The 24,955-nt window shown below is 41.5% G+C and overlaps 1 protein-coding gene across 5 annotated transcripts in view; it reads left to right on the top strand.

Moving 5' to 3' along the window:
* Positions 1–24,955, top strand: part of LOC110524904 (nucleotide sugar transporter SLC35D2) — a 25,263-nt gene continuing 308 nt past the window's right edge. Inside the window, exons 1-12 of one of the 5 annotated variants that reach the window (XM_090236559.1) lie at positions 1–181; positions 619–652; positions 734–820; positions 902–969; positions 4,020–4,091; positions 8,377–8,445; positions 10,958–11,060; positions 16,226–16,318; positions 19,315–19,382; positions 19,500–19,578; positions 21,441–21,523; positions 21,622–21,729. In XM_090236559.1, coding sequence (XP_090092685.1) covers positions 72–181; positions 619–652; positions 734–820; positions 902–969; positions 4,020–4,091; positions 8,377–8,445; positions 10,958–11,060; positions 16,226–16,318; positions 19,315–19,382; positions 19,500–19,578; positions 21,441–21,523; positions 21,622–21,724 — 969 coding nt within the window. In that variant the 5' untranslated portion in view covers positions 1–71 and the 3' untranslated portion in view covers positions 21,725–21,729. Of the gene's footprint in view, positions 182–618; positions 653–733; positions 821–901; positions 970–4,019; positions 4,092–8,376; positions 8,446–10,957; positions 11,061–16,225; positions 16,319–19,314; positions 19,383–19,499; positions 19,579–21,440; positions 21,524–21,621; positions 24,936–24,955 lie in introns of those variants that run through there. The other 4 variants (XM_021604867.3, XM_090236560.1, XM_021604868.3 and 1 more) reach the window with 4 other exon arrangements.

Consider the following 24,955-nt stretch of genomic DNA (forward strand, 5'->3'; position numbering starts at 1 on the left):
CGTCCCAGTGATCCCGTTTAGACTCTTCGAGAGAAGGATAGAGAGTGGGAAAGAGGAAAGAGTGCTTGGGGATGGCGGACAAATCTCTCACGGTGTTCGTGAAGCTGTTCGCCGCGGTATTTTACGGACTCAGTTCTTTTCTCATCGTCGTGGTAAACAAGAGCATCCTCACAAACTATAGGTTTGTTTGATTTCCGTTTAGTCTGTTCGCTAGGTTCCAAAAACATCTAGACACACAGCGATGCTACGTACTGTTTGATTCTGATCAGGCTATTTATCAACTAGCTAACGTAAACTCACTTGCTAGTGAAATAATACTGCTTGGACAGGTTACGTTATTTAGCTAGTTAATTAACGCCGGCGAGTTACTTCCTACTAACGTTAGATACACATTTAGACATTTATTTATATTTTCTATGTAGGTAACTTAGCTACGGGTTTGAGGCTTTGGTGGCTAATGTTAATTTATTTAAAGTTTAACTTTCATCGCTACACTAGCTAGCTGACTACTCGTTGTGTCACCGTTTGGGACACCTTCATATCACGAAGTTAGACGAGATGTTTGTCAATTTTCTCAAGCTGTTTTCTTGTCAACGTACGATACATTTTTACTTTCAGGTTCCCCTCGTCAATATGTGTCGGCATCGGGCAAGTAAGTGTGTTATTCCTGTGTTTGTGTGTGAGAGAGAAAGTGCGGTGTGTTAATCCAGTATAACTGAGGTGTCTGTTATAGATGCTGGCCACCGTGGTCGTGCTGTGGGTGGGCAAGGCTCTGAGGGTGCTGAGTTTCCCAGACTTCGACCATAGTATACCTCGCAAGGTGAGTCAGTCAGCTAATAGGTAGGTGTGCATGTCTGTCTGTGTCCATCTTTGTGTGTGTAACGTGTTTCTCTTGTTGCAGACCTTCCCACTCCCTTTCTTGTACGTAGGGAACCAGATAACTGGACTGTTTGGGACAAAACGGCTAAAGTATGTTATGCTTATCTGGGTTTATATGTTATGGTTATATGTAATGTATATATGTTGTGGTAGGGCTGGGTGAAATGGCCAAAATCTCATCCCGATATATTCATTTCAAATCCCGATAACGATACATATCAAGATACAGTACCTTTTCTGTAAATTCAATGAATCAATAGTTTATATAAAATGACCACATGTAAAGGCCTATTTCTCATTACATTTTGAATTATACTCTACAAATGAAAGGTACTTACTCATATTTGGTAGGTTCTAAATAAAAGGAGAACTTTTGTGCACATTTTCAATTAAGCATGTAACAAAATATAAATGTATTAAATCGAAAAAGGTAAATGGAGAACACTTCAACTATAGTTGAAAATATATGTATATATGTCTATATATTTTATTTTTTTTTTGGGGGGGGGGGGGGCTTGCCTGTGTTGCATGATATTTTGGCATTAATACTTGTCACATATCAATTTGGTACCTTGGGTCGAGTGTTCACTCACAAAACCCCTGTTTCTTGACCGTGTAAATTGGTGCCATGTCTTTGCAGATGTAAGTTGTAACAGCAGCTGTTATCTCCTTCCATCTTCGTGATTCTTTGCCATATGGTGTGCCGCGAGTAAACCTCTCTTGCAACATCTGAGTCGGATTTGTTTTGAGCACTCGACTTTACTTTTTTGGGTCTCGTCCGTGGAGACTCTCCGTACTGTTTCACATGATTATTGCGTATGTGGTAAAAGAGGTTTGTGGTTTTTGAGCCTGTTGTCTGGACCGGCCTGCGGCATATTTTGCAAAGGACAGTTTTCTGGTCCATGTCAGAAGTTTCATACCCAAATCATGTCCATGCGACCGAAGTAGCTCCTCTTTTAGGTATGAGCTCTGTGTCACATTCACTCTACTCCATATTTGTTGCAAATTTCCAGAACGCAAAGCGTCGTCCAGTTGACTAAAAATATTGCCCTAAAGAGTGATTTGCGACACAATGAAATAAACGATAGAGCATAATATTAAACGTTAGATGTTTTTCTATTGTCACATGATATGTATCGTCATATCGCCCAGTTATATGTTGTGGCTCTGGGGGGTTATATGTTGTGGCTCTGGGGAGTTATATGTTGTGGCTATCTGGGGGGTTATATGTTGTGGCTATCTGGGGGGTTATATGTTGTGGCTATCTGGGGGTTCGGAAAGTATTCAGACCCCTTCTGATTTCCCACATTTTGATACGTTACAGCCTTATTCTAAAAGGGATTAAAATAAACATGTTCCTCATCAATCTACACACAATACCACATGACAAAGCGAAACAGGTTTTTAGTGATGTTTGTAAATGTATTAAAAATAAAAAAGATGTAAATAAGGGAAGTAATTCAGACCAATTGCTATGAGACTCGAAATTAAGCTCAGGTGCATCCTGTTTCCATTGATCGTACTGGATGTTTCTACAACTTGATTGGATTCCACCTGTGGTAAATTCAATTGATTGGGCAGATACACCTGTCTATATAAGGTCCCACAGTTGACAGTGCATGTCAGAGCAAAAACCAAGCCATGAGGTCGAAACAATTGTCCGTAGAGCTCTGATACAGGATTGTGTCGAGGTACGGATCTGGGTAAGGGTACCAAAACGTTTCTGCGGCATTGAAGGTCCCCAACAACACAGTGGCATCCATCATTCTTAAATGGAACCACCTAGAATCTTTCTAGAGCTGATTGCCTGGCCAAACTGAGCAATGGGGAAGGGCCTTGGTCAGGGAGGTGACTGACAGATTTCCTCTATGGAGATGGGAGAACCTTCCAGAAGGACATCTCTGCATCAACCATCTCTGCATCACTCTACCAATCAGACCTTTATGGTAGTGTGGCCAGTTGGAAGCCACTCCTCAGTAAAAGGCACAACAGCCTGCTTGGAGTTTGCCAAAAGGCACCTAAAGACTCTAAGACCATGAGAAACAAGGTTCTCTGGCCTGATGAAACCAAGATTGAGCTCTTTGACCTGAATGCCAAGCGTCACGTCTGGAGGAAACCTGGCACCATCCCTACAGTGAAGCATGGTGGTGGCAGCATCGTGCTGTGGTAATGTTTTTCAGTAGCAGGGACTGGGAGATTAGTCATGATTGAGAGAAAGACGAACCGAGCATCGTACAGAGATCCTTGATGAAAACCTGCTCCAGAGTGCTCCGGACCTTCAGACTGGAGTGAGGGTTCACCTTCCAACAGGACAATGACGCCAAGACACAGCAGCAGTGGCTTTGGGACAAGTCTCAATGTCCTTGAGTGGCCCAGCCAGAGCCCGGACTTGAACCTGATCTCTGGAGAGACGTGAAGATAGCTGTGCAGCGACGCTACCAATCCAACTTGACAGAGCTTGAGCAGATCTGCAGAGAAGAATGAGAGAAACTCCCCTACATACAGGTGTGCCAAGTTTGTAATCGCTGCTAAAGGTGTTTCAACAATGTACTGAGTAAAGTGTCTGAATATTTATGTAAATAAGGCATTTATGTTTATTTTTAATACCAACATGTCTAAAAACCTGTTTTTGCTTTCTCATTATGGGGTATTGTGTGTAGATTATATATATTTTTTTACCTTTATTTAACTAGGCGAGTGAGTTAAGAACAAATTCTTATTTTCAATGACGGCCTAGGAACAGTGGGTTAACTGCCTGTTCAGGGGCAGAACGACAGATTTGTACCTTGTCAGCTCGGGGGTTTGAACCTGCAACCTTTCGGTTACTAGTCCAACTCTCTAACCACTAGGCTACCCTGCCTAGATTGAAAAGGGGGAAAACTCATTTTAGAATAAGGTTGTAACATAACAAAATGTGGAGAAAATCAAGGGTCTGAATAATGCACTGTATGTTCTGGTAATATTTGGGGTTATATGGAATGGTTATAGGTTGGGGTTATCTGGGGGTGCAGGTTGGGGTTATCTGGGGGCGCAGGTTGGGGTTATCTGGGGGCGCAGGAGGTTATCTGAGGCTTCATCTAGCTGTGTTGTTTTGGAGGTAGTGGATAGATGATGATGATGATGATATTGTTCTCTACCAGCCTGCCGATGTTCACAGTCCTCAGGAGGTTCTCCATCCTCTTCACCATGATGGCTGAAGTTCTGCTGCTCAAGTATGATTTACTATTTAATATTATTTAAATATATTTATTTTGTTTGAATATTGAAACACTAGGTTATACAGCTTTGTTTTGTCTCTATCCTCTAAAGGGAGAATCCTAACTTCTACTATGTGATTTTCCGGTAGTCATGCATTGATGTCATTGGAGACCAAGGAAACATATTTGTTGAAGTGGCAGTTAAGATTCACCCCTAAATGACCTGTCTGTATGTCTGTAATAAAATAGTGCCTCCAAGTATTCACCCCTTGACTTTTTCCACAATTTGTTGTCTTACAGCCTGAATTTAAAATGGATTAAATGTAGTTTTTTTTGTCACTGGCCTACACACAATACCCCATAATGTCAATGTGGTATTATGTTTTACAAATTAATACAAAATATAAAGCTGACATGTATTTACTCCTAAGTGTTAAACCCCTTTGTTATGGCAAGTCCAAATAAGTTCAGGAGTAAAGATGTGCTTCACAATTCACATAATAAGTTGCATAGACTCACTCTGTGTGTAATAATGGTGTTGAACAAGACTTTTGAATGACTACCTCATCTCTGTACCCCACACATTATCTGTCCCTCAGTCGAGCAGTGAATTTCACACAGATTCAACCACAAAGACCAGGGCGGTTTTACAATGCCTTGCAAAGAAAAGCACCTATTGGTAGATGGTTAATTTAAAAAAAAAAGCAGACATTGAATATCCCTTTGATCATGGTGAAGTTATTAGTTACACTTTGGATGGTGTATCAATAAGCCCAGTCACTACAAAGATACAGGCGTCCTTCCTAACTCAGTTGCCGGAGAGAAAGGAAAACGCTCAGGGATTTCACCATGTGGCCAATGGTGACTTTTTAAAACATTTACCGATTTTTAATGGCTGTGACAGGAGAGGACTGATGATCAACAACATTGTAATTGATATACTAAACTAAGTGACAGAGTGAAAAGGAATCCTGTACAGAATATAAGTATTCCAAAACATGCATCCTGGCGACAGCAAGGCACTAAAGTACAACTGCACAAAATGTGGCAAAGAAATTAACTTTGTTTCGGCAAATCCAACACATCACTGAGTACCACTCTTCAACAGAGTGGCCCATAGCTAGTGCATTGATCTTAATAAGATAGCCAGGCGAGACAACCACATACAGTATTAGTCGTATCACATAATACAAAATGCATAAAAATGTCTCTTCACAGTCCCTGTGTAAGGTGTTCTTTTATTGTGTTGGTCCCCATTTTCATGAGCTGAAATGAAAGATCCCAGAAATGTTGTGCATACGTTTGTTTACAAATGTCTTAGTGAGCATTTCTCCTTTGCCAAGATAATCCATCCACCTGATAGGTGTGGCATATCAAGAAGCTGATTAAACAGCATGATCATTACACAGGTGTACAATAACCTGCCACCCTAAAATGTGCAGTTGTCTCAAACACAATGCCACAGATGTCTCGAGTTGTGGGAGTGTGCAATTGGCATGGTGACTACAGGAATGTCCACCAGAGCTGTTGCCAGATAATTGATGTTAAACTTCTCTACCATAATCCGCCGCCAACGTTGTTTTAAAGAGTTTGCAGTACGTCCAACCGGCCTCGCATCGGCAAGCAAAGTGTAACAATCACGCCAGCCCCTCCACCTCCTGACTCTTTCACCTGCGGGATGGTCCGAGACTAGCACTAATTTCTGCACAAAAGGCCAGAAAAAGTCTCCGGCAAGCTCATCTGCTTGCTCGTCATCCTCACCAGGATCTTGACCTCACTACAATTTGGCGTTGTAACCAACTTCAGTGGGCAAATGCTCACCTTCGATGGCTACTGGCACGCTGAAGAAGTGCGCTCTTCATGGATGAATCCCGGTTTCAACTGTACCAGGCAGATGGCAGACTACGTGCATTGCGTCGTGTGGGCGAGCGGTTTGCTGATGTCCCATGGTGAACAGAGTGCCCCGTGGTGGTGGGGTTATGGTATGGGCAGGCATAAGCTACGGACAACAAACACAATTAGCATTTTATCGATGGCAATTTGAATGCACAGAGATACCATGACGAGATCCTGAGGCCCATTATTGTGTCATTCATCCATTGCCATAGCCTCATGTTTCAGCATGATAATGTACAGCCAGCCCCATGTCGCAAGGATCTGAACACAGTTCCTGGAGGCTGAAAATGTTCCTTCTGTGGCCTGCATACTCAGACATGTCACAGAGATACTTTTGTATATAGTGTATGTGGACACCTCTTCAAATTAGTGGATTTGGCTATTTCAGCCACGCCCATTGCTGACAGGTGTATAAAGCCGAGCACACAGCTTTGCAATCTCCATAGACAAACATTGGCAGTAGAATGGCCTAACCAAAGAGCTCAGTGACTTTCAACGTGGCACCGTCATATGATGCCACCTTTCCAACAAGTAAGTTTGTAAAATTTCTGCCGTGCGAGAGCTGCACCAGGCAACTAAGTTCTGTTATTGTGAAGTGGAAAAGAGCAACAAGGGCTCAGCTGCAGCCCACACAAGCGCACAGAATGGGATTTCTGACATGCGTACCTTGTAAAAAATTGTCTGTCCTCGGTTGCAACACTCACTACAGAGTTCTTAACTGCCTCTGGGAGCAACGTCAGCACCAGAACTGTTTGTTGGGAGCTTCGTGAAATGGGTTTACCTGGCCGAGCAGCAGCACACAAGCCTAAGATCACCATGTGCAATGCCAAGCGTCGGCTGGAGTGGTGTAAAGCTTTCAGCCAATGGAATGGAAACGCGTTCTCTGGAGTGATAAATCAAGCTTCACCATCTGGCAGTCCGACGGACAAATCTGGGTTTGGCGGATGCCAGGACAACGCTACCTGCCCGAATGCATAGTGCCAACTGAAAAGTTTTGTGAAGGAGGAATAGTGGTCTGGAGCTGTTTTTCATGGTTCGGGCTAGGCCCCTTAGTTCCAGTAAAGGGATATCTTAAATCTACAGCATACAATGACATTCAAGACTATTCTGTGCTTCCAACTTTGTGGCAACAGTTTGAGGAAGGCCCTTTCCTGTCTCAGCATGACAGTGCCCCCATGCAGAAAGCGAGGTCCATACAGAAGTGGATTGTCGATCGGTGTGGAAGAACTTAACTGGCCTGCACAGAGCCCTGATCTCAACCCCATCGAACACCTTTGGGATGAATTGTAACGCCGACTGAGCCAGGCCTAATCACCCAACATCAGTGCCCGGCCTTACTAATGGTCTTGTGGCTGACCAAAATGTTCCAACATCTAGCGGATTGCCTTCCAAGAAGAGTGTGTTGTTGTTATAGCAGCAAAGGGGTGACCAACTCCATATTAATGCCCATGATTTTGGAATGAGATGTTTGACGAGCAGGTGTCCAGATACTTTTGGTTAGGTGGTGTAGTGAACCATGATGAGATTCTGAGGCCCATTTTTTTTTTTTTGTGCCTTTCATCCACCATCACCTCATGTTTCAGCATGGTAATACATGGCCCTATGTCTCAAGGATCTGTACACAATTCCTGGAAGTTGAAAATATCCCAGTTCTTCCATGGTCTGCATATTCACCAGACATGTCACCAAATGAGCATGTTTGGGATGCTCTGTATTGACATGTACGACAGCATGTTCCAGTCAATATCTAGCAAGAGGAGTGGGACAGCATTCCACAGAACACAATCAACAACTTAATGCGAAGGATATGTCACACCAGATACTGACTGGTTTCTGATCATCGCCCCTATTTTTTTTTAAAAGATATCTGTATTCCCAGTCGTGAAATCCACAAATTAGGGCCAAATGAATTTTTCAATTGACTGATTTTCTTATGAACTGTAACTTAGTAAAATCTTTGAAATTGTATGTTGCGTTTTATTTTTGTCCAGTGTAAATTGGCTTAAAAATCTGTCAAGACTTTAACATTTCTGTCTAGCAATGATCAACAACCAACTTGACAGAGCTTGAAGAATAAAAAAAATGTATAATGTGCAAATATTTTATAATCCTGGTGTGCAAAGCTGATAGACTTACCTAGAAAGACTTCCAAAGTGATTCTGACATGTATTGACTCAAGGGTGTGAATGCTTATGTAAATTATAAGTTTTTGTATTTCAGTTTCAAATCATTTGCGACAATTTCTAAATGCATGTTTAAACTTTGTTATAATGGGTTATTTTGTGAAATCTATTGAATCCATTTTGAATTCGGGCTGTAACACAACATGGAATAAATCAAGAGGTCTGAAGACTGTCTGAAGGCCTGTACTTAGTTTCTAACCTTTTACTCTTCAACTCTTCAGGAAGACATTCTCCAGGCCTGTCCAGCTAACAGTGTTTACTATGATCCTGGGGGCGTTTGTAGCGGCAAGGTACGTTCTACTGCTCCATGTGTGAAGAGTCTGACGTCAGCTTTAGTCATGGTATATCATCTATAGGACCGCTTTATTAATTTAGTATAATATCTTTAGGACATGTTTATTCATATGGTATAGTTTTGTATTTGTATTTATTTCACCTTTTATTTAACCAGGTAAGCTAGTTGAGAACACCTTTATTTAACCAGGTAGGCAAGTTGAGAACACCTTTATTTAACCAGGTAGGCTAGTTGAGAACTTGTTCTCATTTACAATTGCGACCTGGCCAAGATAAAGCAAAGCAGTTCGACACAAACAACAACACAGAGTTACACATGGAATAAACAAAGATACAGTCAATAATACAGTAGAAAAAAATCTATATACAGTGCGTGCAAATGAGGTAGGATAAGGGAGGTAAGGCAATAAATAGGCCATGGTGGCGAAGTAATTACAATATAGCAATTAAACACTGGAATGGTAAAGTTCTGAAGATGAATGTGCAAGTAGAGATACTGGGGTGCAAAGGAGCAAGATAAATAAATAAATACAGTATGGGGATGAGGTAGGTAGATGGGCTGTTTACAGATTGGCTATGTACAGGTGCAGTGATCTGTGAGCTGCTCTGACAGCTAGTGCTTAAAGCTAGTGAGGGAGATATGAGTCTCCAGCTTCAGTGATTTTTGCAGTTCGTTCCAGTCATTGGCAGCAGAGAACTGGAAGGAAAGGTGGCCAAATCAGGAATTGGCTTTGGGAGTGACCAGTGAGATATACCTGCTGGAGCGCGTGCTGCTATGGTGACCAGTGAGCTGAGATAAGGCGGGGCTTCACCTAGCAGAGGCTTGTAGATGACCTGGAGCCAGTGGGTTTGGCGACGAGTATGAAGCGAGGGTTAGCCAACGAGAGCGTACAGGTCGCAGTGGTGGGTAGTATATGGGGCTTTGGTGACAAAACGGATGGCACTGTGATAGACTGCATCCAATTTGTTGGATAGAATGTTGGAGGCTATTTTGTAAATTATAACGCCGAAGTCAAGGATCGGTAGGATGGTATGTTTGGCAGCATGAGTGAAGGATGCTTTGTTGCGAAATAGGAAGCCGATTCTAGATTTCATTTTGGATTGGAGATGCTTAATGTGAGTCTGGAAGGAGAGTTTACAGTAACCAGACACCTTGGTATTTGTAGTTGTCCACATATTCTAAGTCAGAACCTTCCAGAGTAGTGATGCAGGCAGGTGCGGGCAGTGATTGTTTGAAGAGCATGCATAAAACATTTAGGTCAACTTTATTCATATGGTATATAATATCTTTAGGTCAGCTTTATTCATATGTTATATATCTTTAGGACAGCTTTATTAATATGTTATATATCTTTAGGTCAACTTTATTCATATGGTATATATTATCTTTAGGTCAGCTTTATTCCTGGTGCACAGAGAAGGGTTAGGGTCCACACCAGTATCTCCATGTATTTTCTTGTGTTATGTCCCGTTTTTGTCCTACGCTGAATGACCACATTGGAAATAAGTGTTTACGCTTTCATGTGTGTTACGAATCCCTTTTGGCCCGACAGTCTAGGGGAGATGGTAACGAGACCCGTAACATAACTCATGCAAATTATAATAGTGAAAAAGTAAAAGTGAGAACGAAATGACCACAGACAACTAAATTAGAAAACACACGGTAATGGGGGGGAAGCAGGAAAAGGGGCTGAGCTGGACCCAAGGAAAGAAATAATAAGTATTCAAAAACATCCCTAAGCTAGACTAGCCTATTTCAACAGCTAACTAACTAACCAAAATAGAGTGGGTGGTCCGCCCAGTTCTAACTAGTGTATTTAACAAAGTTTACCTACGGGTAGTGTATGCCCATGGGCGACTTGTCTTGGTTCCCCCTTTTCCCACCAGCAAACAAACACAAACACCATAACCAAAAACAATACTCACATGTGAGGACAAAGTGATATGGAGGTGCTCAAACAAAAGATAGCTCAATACATAAAGAGCGATAGAGAGACATAGTAGGAGAGGGTGAAACGGAGCGATCTACAGACATATGTCATTTACAGAGAGATTGAGCTCTAGAGCAAACAAACAAAAAGGAACTGTGATTGGGTAGGAAACAGGAGGAGGTGTGTCTTCTGATTGATGATTGATTGGTGACTGGTTGGGGAGTGATGATTTTCACCTGTGAGGAGAAGGAGAGAAAAGAACACAGGATACCTGTATCCGTAACAATGTGTCATCCTCTGGGTTTCTTGTATTTTAAAAACTGTTTTAAACTGCATATTGTTTTACCAAAAATAAAATGAATCAATTCATAAAGTGTTTAAATGATCTCTTTGAGTTGTGCTGGAGGAGTCATGCCCACTCTAGAATGTTATCTTTATGGCGTGTGTAAGCTGAGTCTCTGCCCCCAGCTAAATACATGTTCCAACATGTACGCCCTCTCTTATGTTTCTGACCTGTCTCTGCGCTCTACTGCACTGACCTGCTGTATGTGTCCGTCCGTACGTGTTCTCTCTCCAGTGCTGACCTGTCGTTCGACCTCCAAGGCTATGTGTTTATTCTGCTAAATGATGTTCTGACTGCAGCTAACGGAGCCTACGTCAAGCAGAAGCTTGACTCCAAGGTATGTAAGCAGCTAGCTGGACTAATGTGTGTGTGTATATACAGTGGGGCAAAAAAGTATTTAGTCAGCCACCAATTGTGCAAGTTCTCCCACTTAAAAAGATGAGGCCTGTAATTTTCATCATAGGTACACTTCAATTATGACAGACAAAATGAGAAAAAAAATCCAGAAAATCACATTGTAGGATTTTTAATGAATTGTTTTGCAAATTATGGTGGAAAATAACAAAAGTTTATCTCAATACTTTGTTATATACCCTTTGTTGGCAATGACAGAGGTCAAACGTTTTCTGTAAGTCTTCACAAGGTTTTCACACACTTGCTGGTATTTTGGCCCATTCCTCCATGCAGATCTCCTCTGGGGCTGTTGCTGGGCAACACAGACTTTCATCTCCCTCCAAAGATTTTCTATGGGGTTGAGATCTGGAGACTGGCTAGGCCACTCCAGGACCTTGAAATGCTTCTTACGAAGCCACTCCTTCGTTGCCCGGGCGGTGTGTTTGGGGTCATTGTCATGCTGAAAGACCCAGCCACGGTTCATCTTCAATGCCCTTGCTGATGGAAGGAGGTTTTCATTCAAAATCTCACGATACATGGCCCCATTCATTCTTTCCTTTACACGGATCAGTCGTCCTGGTCCCTTTGCAGAAAAACAGCCCCAAAGCATGATGTTTCCACCCCCATGCTTCACAGTAGGTATGGTGTTCTTTGGATGCAACTCAGCATTCTTTGTCCTCCAAACACGACGAGTTGAGTTTTTACCAAAAAGTTATATTTTGGTTTCATCTGACCAAATGACATTCTCCCAATCTTCTTCTGGATCATCCAAATGCTCTCTAGCAAACTTCAGATGGGCCTGGACATGTACTGGCTTAAGCAGGGGGACACGACTGGCACTGCAGGATTTGAGTCCCTGGCGGCATAGTGTGTTACTGATGGTAGGCTTTGTTACTTTGGTCCTAGCTCTCTGCAGGTCATTCAATAGGTCCCCCCGTGTGGTTCTGGGATTTTTGCTCACCGTTCTTGTGATCATTTTTTGTGATCACAGTTGAAGTCGGAAGTTTACATACACTTAGGTTGGAGTCATTAAAACTTGTTTTTCAAACACTCCACAAATTTCTTGTTAACAAACTATAGGTTTGGCAAGTTGGTTAGGACATCTACTTTGTGCATGACACAAGTAATTTTTCCAACAATTGTTTACAGACTGATTAATTCACTATCACAATTCCAGTGGCTCAGAAGTGTACATACACTAAGTTGACTGTGCCTTTAAACAGCTTGGAAAATTCCAGAAAATTATGTCATGGTTTTAGAAGCTTCTGATCGGCAAATTGACATCATTTGAGTCAATTGTAGGTGTACCTGTGGATGTATTTCAAGGCCTACCTTCAAACTCAGTGCCTCTTTGCTTGACATCATGGGGAAAATCTCTAAAGAAATCAGCCAAGGTCTTAGAAAGTCATCCTTGGGAGTGTATAAACGCCATGGGACCACGCAGCCGTCATACCGCTCAGGAAGGAGACACGTTCTGTCTCCTAGAGATGAACGTACTTTGGTGCGAAAAGTGCAAATCAATCCCAGAACAACAGCAAAGGACCTTGTGAAGATGCTGGAGGAAACGGGTACAAATGTATCTATATCCACAGAAAATTGAGTCCTATATCGACAACCTGAAAGGCCGCATAGCAAGGAAGAAGCCACTGCTCCAAAACCGCTATAAAAAAGCCAGACTACGGTTTGCAACTGCACATGGGGACAAATATCGTACTTTTTGGAGAAATGTCCTCTGGTCTGATGAAACAAAAATAGAACTGTTTGACTGTTTGAGATAGGAAAATTATGTGGATATATTGAAGCAACATCTCAAGACATCAGTCAAGAAGTTAAAGCTTGGAATTTAGAATTCAAGGCACACTTAACCAGCACGGCTACCACAGCATTCTGTCGCGATACACCATCCTATCTCGTTTGGTCTTAGTGGGACTATCATTTGTTTTTCAACAGGACAATGACCCAACACACCTCCAGGTTGTGTCAGGGCTATTTGACCAAGAAGGACGCTGCATCAGATGACCTGGCCTACACAATCACCCGATCTCAACCCAATTGAGATGGTTTGGGATGAGGTTGGACCGCAGAGTGAAGGAAAAGCAGCCAACAAGTGCTCACATATGTAGGAACTCCTTCAAGACTGTTGGAAAAGCATTCCAGATGAAGCAGGTTGCGAGAAGTGCAAACTTTTGACTGATACCGTATGTTGCACCTAGCTGGACTAATATATTTAGCACCTAGCATTCGGAAAGTATTCAGACCCTATCACTTTTCCCACATTTTGTTACGTTATAGCCTTATTAAAAAATGTATTACATTAATTTGAGCAATCGGGGGAGAAGGGCCTTGGTCAGGGAGGTGGAGGAATAATGGTTTGGGGCTGTTTTTCATGGTTCAGACTAGGCCCCTTAGTTCCATTGAAGGGAAATCTTAACTCTACAGCATACAATGACATTCTAGACTATTCTGTGCTTCCAACTTTTTGGCAACAGTTTGGGGAAGGCCGTTTCCTGTTTCAGCATGACAATGACCCCGTGCACAAAGCGAGGTCCATACAGAAATGGTTTGTCGAGATCGGGGTGGAAGAACTAGACTGGCCTGCACAGAGTCCTGACCTCAACCCCATCAAACACCTTTAGGATGAATTGGAACGTCGACTGCGAGCCAGGTCTAATCGGCCGACATCACTAATGCTCTTGTGGCTGAATGGAAGCAAGTCCCCGCAGCAATGTTCCAACGTCCAGTGGAAAGCCTTCCCAGCAAAGGGGGGACAAACTCCATATTTTAAGGCCCCTGATTTTGGAATGAGATGTTTGTAGAGCGGGTGTCCATGTAGTGTATGTGGAGATAATGGAAGGCAAGCTATCCTTCACATGTTATCGCTGGATACCAGTTAGTTTAGCTAATCAGACAAAACTTGTGACTGACGTTTTAACTCAATCAATTATCAAGGCTTGTACTCCAGTATAGCACAGGCAGGCTGAGATATGTTTAGAAAGTGACCCACTGTCACCCTTGGTGACTTCTGAATGAGAGTTAATTTTGGGAGTTGACATGAGATGAGGTTGGCTGTTGCACTCATATTACACTGTCTGCTAGCTTTCTAATTCACTTCATGCTACTGCTTTGACGATCTCTCATCACCACTAGTTCTACTACTAGTAATAGTATTCTACTACCATTTCTACCACTAGTTATACTGTTCTACCACTAGTTATACTATTCGACTACTACCACTAGTTATGCTATTCTACTACTAGTTCTACCACTAGTTATACTATTTTACCATCAGTTATACTACTAGTTCTACTATTCTACTACTAGTTATACCACTTGTTCTACTACTAGTTATACTGTTCTACTACTAGTTATACCACTAGTTATACTGTTCTACCACTAGTTATACTGTTCTACCATTAGTTATACTATTCTACTACTAGTTATACTGTTCTACTACTAGTTATACTACTAGTTATACTGGTCTACTACTAGTTATGCCACTATTTATACTGTTCTACTACTAGTGATACTGCTAGTTATACCACTAGCTATACTGTTCTACCATTAGTTATACTATTCTACTACTAGTTATACTGTTCTACTACTAGTTCTACTACTAGTTATACTGGTCTACTACTAGTTATGCCACTATTTATACTGTACTACTACTAGTGATACTGCTAGTTATACCACTAGTTATACTGTTCTACCACTAGGTCTACTACTAGTTATACTGTTCTACTACTAGTTATACCACTAGTTATACTCTTCTACCACTAGTTATACTGTTCTACCACTAGTTATACTCTTCTACTACTAGTTATACTCTTCTACTACTAGTTATATTATTCTACTACTAGTTATACCACTAGTTATACTATTCTACCATCAGTTCTACCACTAGTTATACTGTTCTACCACTAGCTATACCACTAGTTATACTGTTCTACCACTAGGTCTACTACTAGTTATACTGTTCTACCACTAGTTCTACCACTAGTTACACTGTTCTGCTACTAGTTATACTGTTCTACTACGAGTTATACCACTAGTTATTCTGTTCTACCACTAGTTCTACCACTAGTTATACTGTTCTACCACTAGTTATACTACTAGTTTTACCACTAGTTATACTATTCTACCATCTGTTATACTATTATACGACTAGTTATACCACTAGTTATACTGTTCTACCACTAGTTATACTGTTCTACTACTAGTTATACTGTTCTACCACTAGCTATACCACTAGTTATACTGTTATACTACTAGTTCTACCACTAGTTCTACTACTAGTTATACTGTTCTGCTACTAGTTATACTGTTCTACTACTAGTTATACCACTAGTTATACTGTTCTACCACTAGTTATACTGTTCTACTACTAGTTATACCACTAGTTATACTGTTCTACTACTAGTTATACCACTAGTTATACTGTTCTACTACTAGTGATACTGCTAGTTCTACCACTAGTTATACTGTTCTACCACTAGGTCTACTACTAGTTATACTCTTCTACTACTAGTCATACTGTTCTGCTACTAGTTATACTGTTCTACTACTAGTTATACCACTAGTTATACTGTTCTACCACTAGTTCTACCACTAGTTATTCTGTTCTACCACTAGTTCTACCACTAGTTATACTGTTCTACTAGTTATACTGTTCTACTACTAGTTATACCACTAGTTATACTGTTCTACTACTAGTTATACCACAGTTCTACTGTTCTACCACTAGCTATACTGTTCTACCACTAGCTATACTACTATTATACTGCTAGTTATACTTTTCTACCGCTCGTTATTCTCCCGCAAGTTATGTTATACTGCCGCTAGTTATACTATTCTATTGCTAGTTATGCTATTCTACTACTGCCAAAGTCATTTTTATGTACGGTTCTTTAGACTAATGATAACCCTACCACCATATATATTGTTAGCATGCCATCCCAACAACCCCAAAGAGTTTGTTGTAGAGCAGTGAGCTGGTGACAGCTATATGCTGGCTAGAGAGGAATGTACCATCATGAATAACCCTCTCTGTTCTCTTCTCTGCCTCTTCTTCCCCTCCCTTCTCTCCCTCTCTTGCCCCTCTCTCCCTCTCAGGAGCTGGGGAAGTATGGCTTGCTGTATTATAATGCGTTGTTTATGATCTTTCCAACAATGCTGCTAGCTCAACTCACTGGAGACGTTCAGAGGGTAAGATCTGTCTGTCTGTGTGGCAGCAGTCTCTCAATGTGCTAATGTCATGGAGAGACTGAGAGGGAGGGCACGAGACAATTGGCAAAGAGGGCAAACTTAGGCAGGAAACGTCAACGACGAACAGTGAGCCGTCAACTCATGCATGAAAAAAATAACAATTAAAGAAAAGCATCTGTCGGTCATATTTTTAATCTGAGCCTAGAGAAAAGTATTTGTCCTCAGGCCTGGAGGGAAGCCAGTCATGTGGCTACCCAAGAGTGGTAAAGCAGCTGGTTTACACTGGTTCTAACAGCAGACCTATCAGCAAACTGTTGAAAATACAGTACAACACTATTTCTCTGTAAACAAATTAACAACAGACGTTCAGCATGCTTATAGAGAAGGGCACTCAACATGTACTTCTCTGACATAAATGTAAAATAAGACAATTGTGGGTGCTGTTCTGTTAGAGTTCAGTGCAGCCTTTGACAGTACTGACCATAACCTGTTGTTGAGAACTTGTTATGTGGATTCAGAGCTATCTAATAGAACTCAGAAGGGCTTCTTTAATGTGAAACATTTAAGGTGTAGTGTACCACAGGGCAGCTCTTCAACTCTGCCACTTTTTTATATTTTGACCAATGACCTGTCACTGGCATTACACAAAGCCTGTATGTCCATGTATACTGAGGATTCAACCATATGCCCATGAAGTCATCAAAACCCTTAACAGTTGCAGTCTGTTTTGGAATGGGTGCCAGTAATAAACTTGTCCTGAACATCTCTAAAACGAAGAGCATTCTATTTGGTGCAAATAATTTCCTACGTTCTAGTGGCTGTTGTACAAGTTGAGAGGACTAAATTACTTGTAAACTGTCATGGTCAAAACATATTCAATGGTTGTGAAGATGGAGAGCGGTCTGTCCGTAATAAAGAGATGCTGTGCTTTTATGACACCAAGTCCTGCAGGCTCTAGTTTTCTTGTCATGATTATTGTCCGGTTGAGTGCTGCAATAAAAGACCTAGAACGACCAGAACAGAGCGGCACCTCTTGCTCTTCATTGTAATCAGAGGGCTGATATAAATACTACAGTGCCGTGCAAAAGTATTAATCCCCCTTGGTGTTTTTCCTATTTAGTTGCATTACAACCTGTAATTTGAATGGATTTTTATTTTTGGATTTCCGGTAATGGACATACAGAAAATAGTCCAAATTGGTGAAGTGAAATGAAAAAAAAAAAACTGAAAAGTTGTGCGTGCATATGTATTCCCCTTTGCTATGAAGCCACTAAATAAGATCTGGTGCAACCAATTACCTTCAGAAGTCACATTGCACACGGGTGGACTTTATTTAAGTGTCACATGATCTCAGTGTATATATACACCTGTTCTGAATGGCCCCAGAGTCTGTAGCATCACCAAGCAGACCAAGGAGCTCTCCAAACAGGTCATGGACAAGGTTGTGTTATAAAAAAATATCAGAAACTTTGAACATCCCACGGAGCACCATTAAATCCATTATTAAAAAATGGAAAGAATATGGCACCACGTGGGGGCTGCCCACCAAAATTCACGGACCAGGCAAGGAGGGCATTAATCAGAGAGGAAAAAAAAACAACTAAGATAACCCTGAAAAAGCTGCAAAGCTCCACACCGGAGATTGGAGTATCTGTCCATAGGACCACTTTAAGCCCTACACTCCACAGAGCTGGGCTTTACAGAAGAGTGGCCAGAAAAAGGCATTGCTTTAGAAAAAAATAAGCAAACACGTTTGGTGTTTGCCAAAAAGCATGTGGGGGAGACCCCAAACATATGGAAGAAGGTACTCTGGTCAGATTAAACTAAAATGTAGCTTTTTGGCCATCAAGGAAAACACTATGTCTGGTACAAACCCAACACCTCTCGTCACCCCGAGAACCCAGTGAAGCATTGTGGTGGCAGCATCATGCATGCTTGTGGGGATGTCTTTCATCAGCAGAGACTGGGAAACTGGTCAGAATTGAAGGAATGGTGGATGGCGCTAAATACAGGGAAATTCTTGAGGGAAACCTGTTTCAGTCTTCCAGAGATTTGAGACTGGGACGGAGCTTCACCTTCCAGCAGGACAATGACCCTGAGCATACTGCTAAAGCAACACTCGAGTGGTTTAAGGGGAAACATTTAAATGTCTTGGAATGGCCTAGTCAAAGCCCAGACCTCAATCCAATTGAGAATCTGTGGTAGGACTTGAAGGAGCTGGAGCAGTTTTGCCTTGAAGAATGAGCAAAAATCCCAAGCTTATAGAGACATAGCCCAAAAGACTTGCAGCTGTAATTGCTCCACAAAGTATTGACTTTGGGGGGGAATAGTTATGCACGCTCAAGTTCAGTTTTTTTTCTTATATCTTGCTTGTTTCACAATAAAAAATATTTTGCATCTTCAAAGTGATAGGCATGTTGTGTAAATCAAATGAGACAAACCCCCCAAAAAACGTTTAATTCCAGGTTGTAAGGCAACAAAATAGGAAAAATTCCAAGGGGGTCAATACTTTCGCAAGCAACTGTATGTATGCCATTCTCTCTTGGCTAAGAGTTGAGGAGAGACTGACAAGAAAGCATGCAATAATGGCTCTATATAATACTGTATCTCATATTGGTCAAATGAACAGTAAACCTGGTTTAAAAAAACAGATAAAGCAACACCTCTCCCCTGTTTGACCTAGATCGTTTGTGTGTATTGATATGTAGGCTACGTGTGCCGCTTTTGTAGTTATGTCCTTGAGCTGTACTTGTCTATTCATGTTTTGTGTGGACCCCAGGAAGAGTAGCTGCTGCTTTTGCAACAGCTAATGGGGGATCCTAATAAGATACCAAAAGAGTGCGAGACAGAGAGACAGTGTCTGAGAGAGAGGCCTGGTTTTCCAAACTCAGGAAGTGAAGAGGCCAGCAGCCAGAAACACACAAAGCTGCCATTATGTTGTTAGCTACTACTAAATACACTTTCTCTGCTGTCTTAATGATGGTGTATGTCTGCAGGCGGTGGAGTATGATGGCTGGTCAGACATCCTGTTTCTCAGCCAGTTCATCCTATCCTGTATAATGGGGTGAGATCCTGACTCTTAACCTCTCTGTTCTCTACCCCTCTTCCATACTCCTCTTCTGTCTGTTTTCTACCCTTCTGTGCTGTGTGTGTGATGACTTGTGGTGTGTTTGTATTGCAGGTTTGTGCTGATGTATTCTACAGTGCTCTGTACACAATACAACTCAGCTCTAACCACCACCATCGTGGGCTGTATCAAGGTAAGCTCCCAGAACAGAACCCCAGCCCATTAATAATGACAAGATAAAATGCTGTCTTAGCCCTAACCCATTAATTATGACATGATAAAACATTCTCTAATAATGACATAAAACACTAACCCTAACCTATCAATAATGAAATGATAAAACGTTAACTAACCCATCAATAATGACAAAAGGCTCTCTAACCCGCCGATATTTTTAGCTAAAAAAAATTGCGGCGTTTTAAGCATTCTAGTACAGTTAAACACACACACATGGACACAGAGGTCCAAGGCACTGCATCTCAGTGCAAAAGGCGTAACAACAGTGCCTGATTCGAATCCAAGCTGGATAACATCCAGCCGTGATTGGGAGTCTCATAGGGCGGCGCACAATTGGCCCAGCATCGTCCGGGCCGTAGTTGTAAATAAGAATTTTATCTTTTATATTGAAGGCAAATCGGAAATTCCACCATTGCGTCTAATCCTCATTGTTGCTAGCTTCACAACACATAACTCAGTCAAGTCAAGCCTCACTAGCCAGATGAAGCTAGCAGGCTGCTTAACCCTGTTGCCCAAAGCTAAAGTTATAAGTAGCTGGCTAGCTATTTATTTTCATGAACAACAAGTGGCAACCTAGCTAATACTTACTCACAAGGATTCCTAAATCATTGCTAAGAATAATGAAAATGACTGCAGTTTCTACTGATCATTGTTTTCAGGCAGGTTGTATTGGTGCTGGCCAGGTACCAAGCTAAAGCTAGATACCCCAGAAGTTGTGGTCGAACAAATTATGCTTTATTACCAGCGCAGTATTGAAAACACATCGTTCGTGGCCGGTGTTTACTTTTCTGTACAGCTTTGACCCAAACGGCGTTCCATAGTATGTATGTCGTGACGCTATTACTGTGTAACATCTGAAAAATAGCACACTTGGTAGTGTGTCCCGGTGCTCGACCAGTCGGCGAAAGCCAACATCACCCACGACAGAGAACGGTTGATTGTCAAGGGCAATGAATTCCATTATCTTGGCATTAATTGATTTTGCCTTTTGTGTTGTCTCGCTCAAATGACTGCTCGATCCACACAGCAGACATTGTGTGGGCTAGGTTAGGAGTGCTGTGTAGCGCCATTACGTCATGTACCTACGTTATATAGGTATGCACGGTAGCTTTGACATCGGGCCGATGCCGTTAAGTTCACCAATATATTGTGCATCCCTAATAATGACATGATAAAACGCTCTCTAACCCATCAGTAATCACATGATAAAACGCTCCAACTCATCAGTAATCACATGATAAAACTCTCTCTAACCCATTAGTAATCACATGATAAAAAGCTCTCTAACATGAACCTGTTAAGGACAAAACTCTTCTAACCCATTAATAACGACGTGATAAAATGTTTTCTAACCCATCAATAAAAGCACGAAACAAACACTAATCCTAACCCATTAATAATGACGTGATAAAATGCCCTAACCCATTAATAATGACACACGCTCTCTAACCCATCAATAATCACATGATAAAACCTCACTCTAACCCATTAATATTGACAAAACGTTCTCTAACCCTAACCCATTAATATTGACAAAACGTTCTCTAACCCTAACCCATTAATATTGACAAAACGTTCTCTAACCCTAACCCATTAATATTGACAAAACGTTCTCTAACCCTAACCCATTAATATTGACAAAACGTTCTCTAACCCTAACCCATTAATAATGACAAAACGTTCTCTAACGCATCAATAATGACACACGCTCTCTAACCCATCAATAATCACATGATAAAACCTCGCTCTACCCCTAACCCATCAATAATGACATGTTAAAATGTTTTTTTAATCCTTCTACTGTGTTCTTTCTCACAGAATATTCTAGTGACATACATCGGGATGGTGTTTGGTGGAGACTACATTTTCTCTTGGACAAATTTCATTGGTTTAAATATCAGGTATGGGCTGGATATATTTGGGCTTAAGTCACACAACAGCAGAAATAGTTCTTCATTTCAGACAGTTAATGGTGTGTGTGTGTGTGTGTGTGTGTCAGTATTGCAGGTAGCCTGGTGTACTCCTACATTACTCTGACAGAGGAACAGTCCAGTAAACCCTCTGAGAACGCCATGGAGATCAAGGGGAAAGTGGTGGTGTGACATCGGTATGCCAGAGGAAAAGTCACTGGAGATCCTTTTTCAAATGTTAATGGTACAAGAGAACATTCTATTTTTGGTACATGTTGTATTTATGGACTTAACAGCTGTGGTTACCATAGCAACCAACTGGACACCCCACCATGGCAACAGGCTCCTCCCACTGGACATGTGGATTAGGAGGGTGTTGCTGGGGCAACATGATTTTAAAGGGTGCTTTTACTTAACTTCCTCATGTTTAGTCATTAGACGATTACATCATGGAGAGCACGGTCTTCCCGTTTTTGGTGAAATGGGTTCATGGGGATTGAATTCTCTCCTGATGTCAGAACCAAGCAGAATGTGTGGAATGTTCCCTCAAACAGGAATGGTCCAATGGAATCTGAGGCAGTATTATGTGGGTGCTGGTATGTGCATAAGATGTTGTCCATCATACAGTTGAAGTCGGAAGTTTACATACATATACACCTTAGCCAAATACATTTAATCTCAGTTTTTCACAATTCCTGACATTTAATCCTAGTAAAAATCCCATGTCTTGGGTCAATTAGGATAACCACTTTATTGTCAGAATAATAGTAGAGAATCACATTCCCAGTGCGTCAGAAGTTTAAATACATTCAATTAGTATTTGGTAGCATTACCTTTAAATTGTTTAACTTTGGTCAAACGTTTCGAGTAGCCTTCCACAAGCTTCCCACAATAAGTTGGGTGAATTTTGGCCCATTCCTCCTGACAGAGCTGGTGTAACTGAGTCAGGTTTGTAGGCCTCCTTGCGCCCACACGCTTTTTCAGTTCTGCCCACACATTTTCTATAGGTTTGAGGTCAGGGCTTTGTGATGGCCACTCCAATTCCTTGACTTTGTTGTCCTTAAGCCATTTTGCCACAACTTTGGAAGTATGCTTGGGGTCATTCAACTTCCTTGAGATGTTTCTTCAATATATCCACATAATTTTCCTACCTCATGATGCCATCTATTTTGAGAAGTGCACCAGTCCCTCCTGCAGCAAAGCACCCCTACAACATGATGCTCTTCGGCTTGCAAGCTTCCCCTTTTTCCTCCAAACATAACAATGGTCATTATGGCCAAACAGTTCTATTTTTCTTTCAAACCGTAGTCTGGCTTTTTTATGGCGGAGCAGTGGCTTCTTCCTTGCTGAGCGGCCTTTCAGGTTATGTCGACTTGTTTTACTGTGGATATAGATACTTTTCTACCTGTTTCCTCCAGCATCTTCACAAGGTCATTTGCTTTTTGTTCTGGGATTGATTTACACTTTTTGCTCCAAAGTACGTTAATCTCTAGGAGACAGAACACGTCTTCGTCCCGAGTGGTATGACGGCTGCGTGGTCCCATGGTGTTTATACGTGCGTACTATTGTTTGTACAGATGAACGTGGTACCTTCAGGCTTTTGGAAATTGCTCCCAAGGAGCAACATACTTGTGGAGGTCGACGATTTCTTTTGATTTTCCCAACCAGAGAGGCACTGAGTTTGAAGGTAGGCCTTGCACAGGTACGCTTCTGATAGGCTAATTGACATGACATAATTTTCCAAGCAGTTTAAAGGCACTGTCAACTTTGTGTATGTAAACTTCTGACCCACTGGAATTGTGATACCGTGAGTTAAGTGAAATAATCTGTAAACAATTGTTGTAAAAATTACTTGTCATCCACAAAGTAGATGTCCTAACCGACTTGCCAAAACTATAGTTTGTTAACAGGAAATTTGTGGAGCGGTTGAAATACAAGTTTTAATGACTCCAACCTAAGTGTATGTAAACTTCTGATTTCAACTGTATCTGATAGGAAAGACTGTTTATATTGTCATTCTCCAGTATTTCTGAATTTCTGCTCTGGGTTTTATAAAGGGTTTGTATGTGTGACTGGGTCTCTGTAGAGGCAACTTGTGGTAATTATGTTAAGTTTATGATTGTCAAATCTTTTCATTTGCTTTTAAAAACAATATTATTGCACTTTTACCAGCTGTCGGTCTAGCTAGCCAATGTTGGGAGAAGGTGAACTATATATGCCTTACTGTGACACGCCATGTCCAGGGTTAACTTACCCTAAAGGCTTTCACGTCGCGCTGATTGTGGATATAGTGTTGGTGTGCCGATCATCCTCTGTAGATATCTGACTTGTGCTTCTACATGGAAAATCGGTACACACATTACGTTCAGAGGTGCTAAGTACTCTCTGCCACCAAACTCTATAGGTGTCTGAGCCCTAAAGACCAGAGGTTAACTCCACCCTCCATGTTTTCCTTAGATTTGAAGCATACAAAGACGTTTAAAGGTAGACTCAGCTAAATGTTGCCACGAGCAGCACCACAGATATTCAGATGCAAGACTTGGCTCTCACACAGTATGTGCACGGGTTTGTTTCATAACTCAAATTGAAATCTTCCGCTGCTCTATGTTCGCTGCATACGTTAGTCTGAGACTGCCCTCATTTGTGATGACGTCAAAATGAAGGGTGTTGTACAAAACAAAGTCATCAGAGATTGGATCGTCTTTAACCGTGTATCGAAGCCAATGATGAATTTTCTAAACGCCGCTTTATCCACGTGTGTTCTTCGGGCACAACACCTCTGTCTCTGGGACCAATCAAAACGGTTAGGATGTTTGCTTTCTAGAAATCGTCGGGATCCAGGCTCTTCCGTTGGCGTGGCATTTGGCCGGCGCAAGAAGTTTGGGTAGCCAGGGCACCAAAACAGCACAGAAGTTGAGTCCGACCCACTATGCTGTTTAGTTTCTGCATGTACGACATATCACTGAGTCTACCTAGCGCAAGCGTCACTTGCTCGTCTCATTGATTAGTGGGTCTGTTTTAACTGTAGCTGGCAGGCAACAGACAATACCTTGCTCTTGTTAAAGCTTTTAGAGTTGTTTCATAGTTTGGCTGTCAGAGGTTAACTTCTCCCCTAAGGGTTAAGGATGGGACTAACTTAACCCTGAAGGCTGTTTAATACTTAGAAACGTCAGGGTCCTTTTACATGCCATTACCCAACAGTCAAGTTGTCAGGTATGGCAATATTCACCATTTTAAAATAGCATTTTTGATATACCAATGTCTGCACTCCCCAAGGTTTTAGCTGGGTGTACTTACTTTTTGTTACTGATCTGTGAAGTAAGTTATGTTGATCACCAAACATGTCAAACTATCTTCAAAACCAGAACAATGATTTTTAACATTAAAAATACCTCATCTACAACCCTTGCAAGTATTTCAGTC

The sequence above is a fragment of the Oncorhynchus mykiss genome, chromosome 5, assembly GCF_057628025.1.
Source record: "Oncorhynchus mykiss isolate SJ-2025 chromosome 5, ASM5762802v1, whole genome shotgun sequence".
NCBI classification, from domain to species: Eukaryota; Metazoa; Chordata; class Actinopteri; order Salmoniformes; family Salmonidae; genus Oncorhynchus; species Oncorhynchus mykiss.